Source organism: Gracilinanus agilis, chromosome 1 (assembly GCF_016433145.1).
Source record: "Gracilinanus agilis isolate LMUSP501 chromosome 1, AgileGrace, whole genome shotgun sequence".
Taxonomy (NCBI): domain Eukaryota; kingdom Metazoa; phylum Chordata; class Mammalia; order Didelphimorphia; family Didelphidae; genus Gracilinanus; species Gracilinanus agilis.
Window position 1 is genome coordinate 475,967,984 of NC_058130.1, and position 10,326 is coordinate 475,978,309.

Consider the following 10,326-nt stretch of genomic DNA (forward strand, 5'->3'; position numbering starts at 1 on the left):
ATGGCTGCGGCGGCGGCAGCGACCGTTGGGAATGGAGCCTGCACTCCGGCCACCGGTGGCTCTTTGGCCGGCTCCTATCGCCCCTTTGAGCCCCAGGCGATCGGGTTGAGTCCGAACTGGCGCCTGACCAGCTTCTCCGACATGAAGGGATGAGGCTGCAAGGTCCCCCAGGAGACGCTGCTCACTCTCCTGGCGGGACTGACGCGGCCGGAGGAGCGGCCCCCGCGGGCCCCCGGCCTAAACCTTGGCTTCGGGGATGTTGTTGCGGAAGAGGCTGCCGGGCCGGCGGTCCTGGAACCTGGACCGGATGCCGGGCCCTTCCTGCCCTCCGCGACGGGCCCCAGCCCCTCCTCCCCCACCCTCGGCATAGGAATGGACTCCTGCGTGATCCCCTTGAGACATGGAGGACTTTCGCTTGTGCAGACCACCGACTTCTTTTACCCTTTGGTTGAAGACCCCTACATGATGGGACGAATTGCCTGCGCCAATGTGCTAAGTGATCTGTATGCCATGGGCATTACCGAATGTGATAATATGCTGATGTTACTTAGTGTCAGCCAAAAGATGAATGAGGAGGAGAGAGAAAAAGTAATGCCTCTCATGATCAAAGGCTTTAGAGATGCTGCTGAGGAAGGAGGAACCTCAGTGACTGGGGGACAGACCGTTGTAAACCCCTGGATCATAATTGGAGGTGTTGCTACTGTGGTCTGTCAACCTAATGAATTCATCATGCCAGACAGTGCAGTTCCAGGGGACGTGCTGGTATTGACCAAACCCTTAGGAACTCAAGTGGCAGTCAATGCCCACCAGTGGCTGGATAATCCAGAAAAATGGAATAAAATAAAATTAGTGGTAACCAGAGAAGATGTAGAATTGGCCTATCAGGAAGCTATGTTTAGCATGGCCATGCTGAATAGAACTGCTGCTGGGTTAATGCACACCTTTAATGCTCATGCTGCCACTGATGTCACTGGCTTTGGAATCTTGGGACATGCACAGAATCTTGCAAAGCAACAAAGAAGTCAAGTATCCTTTGTCATTCATAATCTTCCAATCATTGCCAAGATGGCTGCTATTAGTAAGGCCAGTGGGCGTTTTGGTCTTCTCCAGGGAACATCAGCGGAAACCTCTGGGGGTCTACTGATTTGTCTGCCCCGAGAACATGCAGCTCGTTTCTGTTCTGAAATCAAGTCCCCCAAATATGGAGAGGGTCACCAAGCCTGGATTATTGGCATTGTGGAAAAAGGAAACCAGACAGCCCGCATCATCGACAAACCAGGGATTATCGAAGTCACACCACGTGGAGCCACTGTACCCCTTCATCCCAATAATTCCCATGCAAGCCTTGAGCCTGGTTCATGAGATGGTAAAGCAGCAATCATTTGGACCTTATAGACTTTTGGACACAATCATGGATCTTTTAAAATGACTACTTATTATTTGGGGGAAGGGGAAATTTCCAAAGAAACCTGTTTGAATGGTAAAAAGTTGCCTTCTTGGGGTGACTTTTTTTAATGAGCCAGTTAAGGAAAACAGCTGCTTTTATGCTTATTTCAATGTCATAAATTATATTTTAGATGTTTTACTATCTGGATGGTTTGACCTTCTCTTCTATAGGAGGGAAGCAGAATAATTTTATTTCCCCTTCCAGCAGCAAGATGAAGCTGTTAGAGTTTGAGGGTATTTCTTGAACTATATGATTAGAGAGATTGCTTTGTTGATTATATTCATACATAGGAAATTAGATTATTTATTGAAGGTGGACAAATTGGAAAGAACTTAGATCATAAGCAAATAAGCCTGGAAGTTTCAAAGATCTTTCAAACTTGTAATAGTAGGATGGTATTATCTGGAATTATTTATTGGATTTTTTTTTTCCCTTTGAAGTGTTGGCTCTTTCCCACCCTGGCCAAGAAGTGAGCAGCTTGTCCAAAGGTTGGGAAGTAATGACCTGAAGCCATTCTGCTAACCACAAGCCTTGTCTCTATTTATGATGCTTCTCCCATAAAACCCTATTAAGGGCTGGAAGAGGCTGAGCACAACCTCAGAGCCTAGGCGTAGGTGTCACTAAAACGTATAATCTTAATTCCTGGTCACTCAACTAATAAAAAGTTAATTTTTAGATATCAACAAGTAAATAAAATCTAGATAAACTATATTCTCAGCATTCCTTTTATCTATCAGTATAGCAACTGTATCAACAAAGAAATGGGGTAGTTTGGTATGACCTGTTCTTGGAGATGCCATTGATGGTTTTCTGTGATCAATGCAGTCTTTTCTGGATATTCATGATTGATTTATTTGTTAATACATTCTATTTTGATAGGTATCAAAGTTAATCTCTCTGGCCTATTATAGTTCTGTTTGTTGAAAATCAGTACATTACCACCCTTCTCCAAGTGTGGGACACTCTCCTAATTCTGGAAAGAGTTCTAGACATAGAAGAAACCTGGTTTCAAGTCCTACCTCTGACACTAGTTATGTGACCATGGGCAAGTCATGTAATCTCTGAATTTGTTTCCTCATCATTAAGATATATTTGTATTTCCCTCACAGAGTTGTTATGAGGTTCAAATGAGATAATGCATGTAAAGTGCTTTGTAAACCTTAAAAGAAATATATAATTATCAACTATTATTATTTCAAATATCACTGACAGTGGTTTACCAATCTTATCCTCCAAGTCTTTTAAGTGAAGGGAAGTACCCTGGAAGTAAGTTCATGTGAGCTTAGTCACTTGAGATTATTCAGACATGAGTTCTCAATATATTCTTGCTTATCTTATGTTTTTGTTTTCTATAACAGTTTTGTTCTGTCCTTTCCAGCCCCAGAACTATCCCATTTGAAAGAGAAATAAAAAATTGAGTAATTTTGCCAAGGATCAAATAAGTTTATATAAAGCACTTTGTAAACATTAAAGTGCTCTATTTTGTAATTGTTGTTATTTTTACTTGTTATCATAGCTGCAAACATTCTAGGCAGTAGCATCATCCCTTCTACCTTTTTTCACCAATATAAGCTAAATGCATTTTTTTTTGTTGCCTTTGCATTCCTGGACAGTCTGAGTTTATTCTGAGTTTTAATGCTTTTTACATTGTTATTAAGTACCACATCATGCTTTTGAATTTGTCCTTAATTACCTGATCTTTCTTTGATCTGCTTTTAAAAATCCAAGTTGGTTGATGAGTTCCTTGTCCTTTATGAGACTTTTTAGACAAATTTCTCCTCTTCCTTCTCAGCATTGCTTCTCTTCGTATCTTCAAAATTTAAATCTTGAGAGCCTTTTGTCCCTTTTGGGCTGATTTATTTGCACAATTTTACTGCTTTCTCTGAACTTTGAAGTCTGTTCTTCACCTCTCAGAGTTAATGCTAATATTTTAGGAACTTTAAGGTAAAATGGTCACTTCTAATTTGCTATCATTTCTACTTCAGTAGCCAGTTTCTCTTTGTTGGTGTGAAGCAGGTCTAGAATCTTAACTTCCCTTGCTGCTTCCATTACCTTTTGAAGGGTAAAATTAAAAAAGGCAAGCCAGAAAATATTGGCTGTTCTGCTTTTGGCAGAGAAAGCTATAGTAGATGTCTGGATAATTGTAGTTTGCTGTCATTACTATATCATTCCTCCTTGCTAAGGTTTTTTAAAAGTTCTATTTCCCACTCCATGTCTATTTCCTTTTGCATGTGTGCGCCATAGTATATACTCCCACAACATTCTCTTCCTCTTTCAGCTGATTTTTGTTAAAAGTACTTTTGTACCTTGCTTCCCTTTCTGACTCCTAGGTTTTCTCACACAAATATATTTTCTTGATTAGGTATTCTTTACCAGTCACCTTTTTAATCTTTTTCTTTTACATAAGATGCATGACCTTCCAGGGTCATTTTCTAATCATAGACCTCATCCCACCAAGTCTCAATATGATATCTGTAAAGTCAAATTTGCTTCCTTGAATTTAGGTCACTTGGCCACATTATTTAAATTACATGGATTTACATACACAAATCTGAAGCCCTGGGCTTTATGTTCCTTTTCTTGAAATCTGGCCAGTTACTGTCCCTTTGCTTCCCTTCTGTCTATTTTGTAGCAACACTGTTATCTAGTTTGGCAGTTATAAATAGGCATGCTTCTCTCTTCTTGCTTTTCATTTCAAAGCCTTTTTTTTTTTTATTAGGTCAGCAAGACTTCAGGCCAGAAAGTAGGTTCCTATACAGTGTCTTAGGAATTTGTACCTGGCTCTATGTGGCTTATCAATTATTTGGATTTTTTTTTTAACCAGACCTTTTTTAGGTGCATTCCATTCTTGGAAGAAGTGACTGTCAATACACATACCAAAAATATAAAACTTTTTCTTAGATACCATCATTTTAACTATCTCAGTAGAGATATCTCAGATCCTCTTAAGAAGCCTTTACTTTTGATTATTAGCAGTGATTGAAAAACCTATGCTGGCTAGGCCCTTATTATTTTGCCCTGGTCTTTCTAGATGCCTTTGGCAATTTTATTTGTCCCTGGGTGAATCAACAGAAATTTGTAGTAGCCATAAAGTTTGATAAGTCTTGGTAGGCTCACCATCATATCTAGGATACATACCTTAGGAATACAAATGAACTCAATTGCTAGTGTCAGGTTGACATGAACCCTTCAGCAGAGTCACTACTGCTACTTGTCTTTTCTTTCTCTGACATCTATTGATCCCTATCCTTATCCCTTTGATCATAAGCAGACTTGTTGATTTTAGAAGAGATTTCCCTCCTCTACTGAAGGAGTCTTATATTTCTTAACTACAATTTTTCAGTGGTCCCTATTCCCTGACTATCACAGTCTTCTACTCATGACCACCTAAGGTCATTTTTCTCTTTTTAAAAAATTTCTTTAAAAAAAAAATACTTCATTCTTACCAGATAACCTGGTAAGAGAACTGGTATTCTTCAAACTCCTTTACCATTTTTTCAGGAGGAATAGGGTCATAGCCATGACCCATCAAAAACCTTAAGCTCTGGATGCAGATTTAATTAAGATTCAGTCATTAAAAATTTTTTCATTTTGTATTATGTCCCCATGTAGGATTTCTTCTGAGGACATCAGAATTTAACTCAAACCTCAGCATGCACAAGGGAAGAGGACTTTCGGCCCTTATGCAAAGATTCAGTGTGTTAAATACAAGACAAACTTTATAGAAAACACAAGCTACAAAGGACTAACATCAGAACTCATAATTGGTCAACAAAGATACCTATTCAGATTTGTAGTACAAACTTAAGAGTTGAGGCCCTCCCACTAAAAGAAAGCTCTTGTGGTCACTATAAGACTTAACTGTCTCCATCTGGAGATCCTCACCTATAAGGAACTTATACAACCTTTTAGACTTTAATTTCTCAGTTTTTTCTTTTTCCTACAGTTGGCCTTTCCAGACATTCATAGTCCTTGACTCACAGTACCTTTGAAAGATTGTTTTACATCATGTCTCTGGGCCTTGTTTCTTGGTTCTGTTTATTCCAGCATATTCAGCACAGCATGGTTCTTTAGGAACTATGTTTCTTTGCCACTGCACTTTACTATTGCTGTCTTTGGAGCATAAAGATCCCATGGGGCACTTACATCTGCAGATTTCCCACCACCAAGTTATCTAAGACTACCTTTTATGTACTCTTGTTCTTTGAGTCTCTTAAACAGGTAATCTTTGTTAAAATTTTTTTTATATTTGATAACCATTTCAATATTATTTGTTTCCATTATAATCTTACCCATTTTATTTATTTAAAAATATTCTGAGGAGTTAATATCACACATACAGAAAAGATGGAAGAGTCAGTTGCTGCTCTAGAAACTCTAGTAAAGTCCAAGTGAATAAGCTCCAGCATAAAAGTTGGCCACAAAATTAATCCTCTTCAAATGTGGTTTTAGTGGACTAACAAGTATTCTGAGTAGTATGAAGTTATTAATGCCAGAACAAGGACCTTGTCCTTAATCTTGTTCCTGGGAGTTAACCTTGTTAAGAATTAAATCTTGGAAAGGAAGTTTCAATTTGTCTTTACTACCCTATTCATTCCCATCCAATGCCACACACCCCCTATACCCAATTATTATTTTTCATTTTCAAAAAATTACATTATCTGCAGCCTCAATAATAGGTATTTCTCTGGTGACTTTCAAGGCTCTAGGGCAATGGCTGGCAATCATTTTGGCTATGAGAGCCATAAACACCTGTGGAAGGAAGAGGAAGGAGGCCGAAGGTGCTGGAATATGGGTTGGGGGCTGAAGGGCCCCCTGGGGCACATCCTGGGGCTCTGCCCAGACTGGCTGGTTGGGAGGTGGAATCAGATATGGCTTGAGAGCCATACTTGTGACCCCTGCTCTAGGGTATTGGACATCGTAACTTTTTCATTTGTCCTCTTCAGTATCTTTCCCAAATTTATATTCCCCTAAGAATCTATAGCAGGATAAAAAGTCTTATTACAATTCCTAGATATTTCCTAAGTCACCAATCCTTTGTAAGTTCACATCTATCATAGCTGGACACTGTTGCTGCTTATATTTATTCCTAACACTTGTCCCTTCAAACTTAGAATTGCCTTAATGCTTGAGAGAATTTGTTTAAATTCAGTCACTATTGATTCAAAAACTGAGGCCCCAATTAGAAAAATTAATCATCTTGGAAGAGAACATATGAATGTTAACTAGGGTGGGCTTAGAGTCTTTGGTCAGGTTACATAAAATTGAAATTCATTGGGGCAGCTGGGTAGCTCAGTGGAGTGAGAGTCAGGCCTAGAGACAGGAGGTCCTAGGTTCAAACCCGGCCTCAGCCACTTCCCAGCTGTGTGACCCTGGGCAGGTCACTTGACCCCCATTGCCCACCCTTACCAATCTTCCACCTATGAGAAAATACACCGAAGTACAAGGGTTTAAAAAAAAAAAAAATTATTGTACACGCCGAGATTTATGTTCTTATATGGATTGGAATAGAAGACTTCTTAAGTCCCTTCCAACTCTTGAGTCTTTGATTTGAACTTGGGTGATTGGAAAGTAGTGGTGCTTCAACAGAAACAGGTATTTAGAGGAGAAGTGGATTTAGGGGATAAAACAATTCAGATTGGACAGGGTGAATTTGAGTTGTGGATGAAACCTCCAGATAGAGTATCCTAGCAGGCAGTTGATATTATGGGACTAAAGTACATGAGGGGGGGATTAGGACTGTATGTGTGGATTTGGAAGTTATATAAAAATAATTAAGCCAGTGGGAACTGATGAGACAACTAAGAATGTTGAGATAGAACTAGTAGATCAAAATAGCCTTGGGGGACTAAATCCAGCAAAGGAGACTGAGAAAGAATATTTAAGTGGGATAAGGGCCAAGAAAAAAAAATGTCACAGAAGCCATGGAAGGAGAATTTCTGGAAGTGGATAGTCTACAGTACCAAAATTGACTAGAGAAGGGAAGAACTAGGGCTAAGAAAAGGCCATTGAAGTGAATAATTTTAGTTTAGTAGAGTTGGAACCATGCTTTGCAAGAGGTCAAGGACCAGAAAGAGAGAAAATTAAGTCAGTAAATGTAAACTATTCTAAAAACTGGATGTGCAAAGAAAAAGTGAAGAAGTATAATAGCTTGAGATGATAAGGTCAAATGAAATTTTTTTAATGGATAGGGGAGATCTCTTATTTGTAGTTAGCGAAGAGACAATTGATAAAGAGAGATTTAAGATAAGGTAAATGAATGATAAAGGGGCCAAACTTCAAGATGAGATGAGGGAATGGGATCCAGGGTAAAAGTGAATGGAGAAGGGGCAGCTGGGTAGCTCAGTGGATTGAGAGCCAGGCCTAGAGATGGGAGGTCCTAGGTTCAAATCCGGCCTCAGACACTTCCCAGCTTTGTGACCCTGGGCAAGTCACTTGACCCCCATTTCCTACCCTTACCACTCTTCCACCTATAAGTCAATACACAGAAGTTAAGGGTTTAAAAAAAAAATTGAAAAAGTGAATGGAGAAAAGGAAAAGAAAATGGAAATCAAAATAAAGGAATTTTGAGTTATTCAGCAGGGAAGAAGGAGCTCATAATGGGTAGTCTTGATTTTTCTCAGTAAAAGAGGGAGAGAAAGGGATAGGAGACAATGTAAGGAACTTGAAAGAAAGAAGAGAATGTTTGAAATAACTATCATTGTATGATATATGGTCCATCAGAGGAGAACAGAAGAATTGCTATGAACTAGCAAGGGTTCAGTTAAAATTATATCAATTTTAAAAAATATACACTATTTAAAAAGGTTTTGTAATTTTTGAAGCAGCACAGAAGTAGAGAAGTTTTATCATGGAGATAACCTAGATTTGGTTTTTGCCTGAAGACAGTGCAAAGGGAAAAGAGATGTAAGAGCCTATATTAGTGTATAATTGAACTAGTCAACCATAGGATTAGCATTGAAGGGAAGAAAAAGAAGGGGAAGGACATTGAAGGTTGGAGGGACTGGAGTTCCCAGGAGAGATAAAGAATAAGTTTAGGAAAAATAAGTCAAGAATGGAAAGAAAGATAGGTGGGAGGTTCTGATCAGATAATGGAATTTCAGAGTTCTGTGTTACAGCACAATTAATAATGAATAAATGCTTAATAAATGTTTATTGATTGAAGATATATATATATATATATATATATATATATATGAGAGGTAAGATTTGAACTCCTGATACCAAATCCAGTCTTCTTTCAACTTTACCATGTTCCTAATAAAATAGCTAATCTGGACTTGAGATCTCAGATAACTGATCTCAGAGTACAATAGGCCAGTCTTGGGATCAGTAAACTATGGTTCAAATGCTCCATCTGAAACATACTGTGTGATCACTTAACCTCTCTGACAACTCTCTAAGAGTAGACATGACAAGGTGAGTTGCTGATCTGCATCAGAGGAAGACGTTTCCACCCAAGATTTCTTCACTTTGGAAGTTCCTTTTATTCGTGCAATCAAAGTTTTAGCCATCTATGCAAAATTATTTCAGAATCTTACCTTTCCCTATAACTTTCAAAAGAACGTTCATGATTTTTGTTATGCCGTAAACTTCATTTGAAATTTCTTGTGGGAAATACCTTTGATTAACTAAAATCAAATCATTGGAAATGCAAACTGACTTCTAGAAAGAGTTAGGAAGTATATTTTTAGTATGTCAACATTAAACTATACCAACTTTGTGTCCAAAACTCATTTCCTCGATAAAAGTAATGCAGAATTCAGTACTTAGTAAAGAGAGTGGAGGTTTGACTGTAGCTGCTATTTTTATCTTATGGAAAGGATGACTCTGGGGTTTGCTAAAATAAAGATATTTATGTGTAACTTTTAGAGAAAGAGAAGAAAATCTGAGGTCACAATGGTTAATGATTATAACCCATGAACACGAATAGGTCATCAGTTGAGGAAGGAATAAAGAAGCTGACTGAGCATCTAGACTGGACTCATGGTCTTAGTCCCCACAAGATTCAGACTCTTAGCAGCCTTTTGAGGGTAGGGATTGTTCTTTTAGATTTCTTTATCTCGCAGACTCTGCTCTGCCCATAGGAGACATCCAATAAATGCTAACTAAGGGGAAAAAAATCATTGACATCAAGTCAATGATTTATTTAGCAATTATGCAGTTGCAAAACTAACCAGGTCTAAGACTTGGTAACCAAGAACTCTGAATCCTGGTTTCTATACAATTCATATGTAGTTTAAAGGAAGAGAAAAACAAGATGTAGAAATTGAGCCACCTTGTTCCTAATTGGTGGAGGGGATCGGAAGACACTCAGGTAAAGTGAAGAACATTCCTTGAATCAGACAGTAGAGAGGGGGAGTCATCTTGTGACTTCTTTAAACTCAGGTGAGTTTAGATTTCCCTTTCATAAAATGATAGATAAACTAAAAATAGAGTCACTAATACTATTTTAAAATGTTATATTACCCTCTTTGGGGGTCCTCAACCCCCATGATCACTTACTTAAATGCTTTATCTGTTAGAGATTTTTGGATGGAATGATAGTTTACCTTAAAGAGTTTCAAAGAGGTGGAGTGAGAGGCACAAAGAATACCAGCCAAGTGAAAATCCTACATACCCTCCCGAGGAGACAAACCTTGATAAGTGGACTCTACAGGTAAATTAACTCAGGCTACATATCAAACTACTTACAGGTTCATCTTTAACTAATTAGAGAAGGGAGATTTCCAAGTCACCAAGGTAACCAAGAAAATTTGACATACCTAAACACCTTGAAAAAAATGTGCAATAATACAATAATCATGAATATTAAATAACATAAAATCTCCTTCTCCTTGGGTAACACAGTCCCAATATCCATTTAATTACAATATCCA

The 10,326-nt window shown here is 38.5% G+C and overlaps 1 protein-coding gene across 1 annotated transcript; it reads left to right on the plus strand.

Annotated features, from left to right (window-relative positions):
* Positions 1-2,519, plus strand: SEPHS2 (selenophosphate synthetase 2). Its single transcript, XM_044665798.1, has one exon. The coding sequence runs from the start codon at positions 1-3 to the stop codon at positions 1,360-1,362; it is 1,362 nt and encodes a 453-aa protein (XP_044521733.1). The 3' UTR covers positions 1,363-2,519.
* The last annotated feature ends 7,807 nt before the right edge of the window (positions 2,520-10,326 follow it).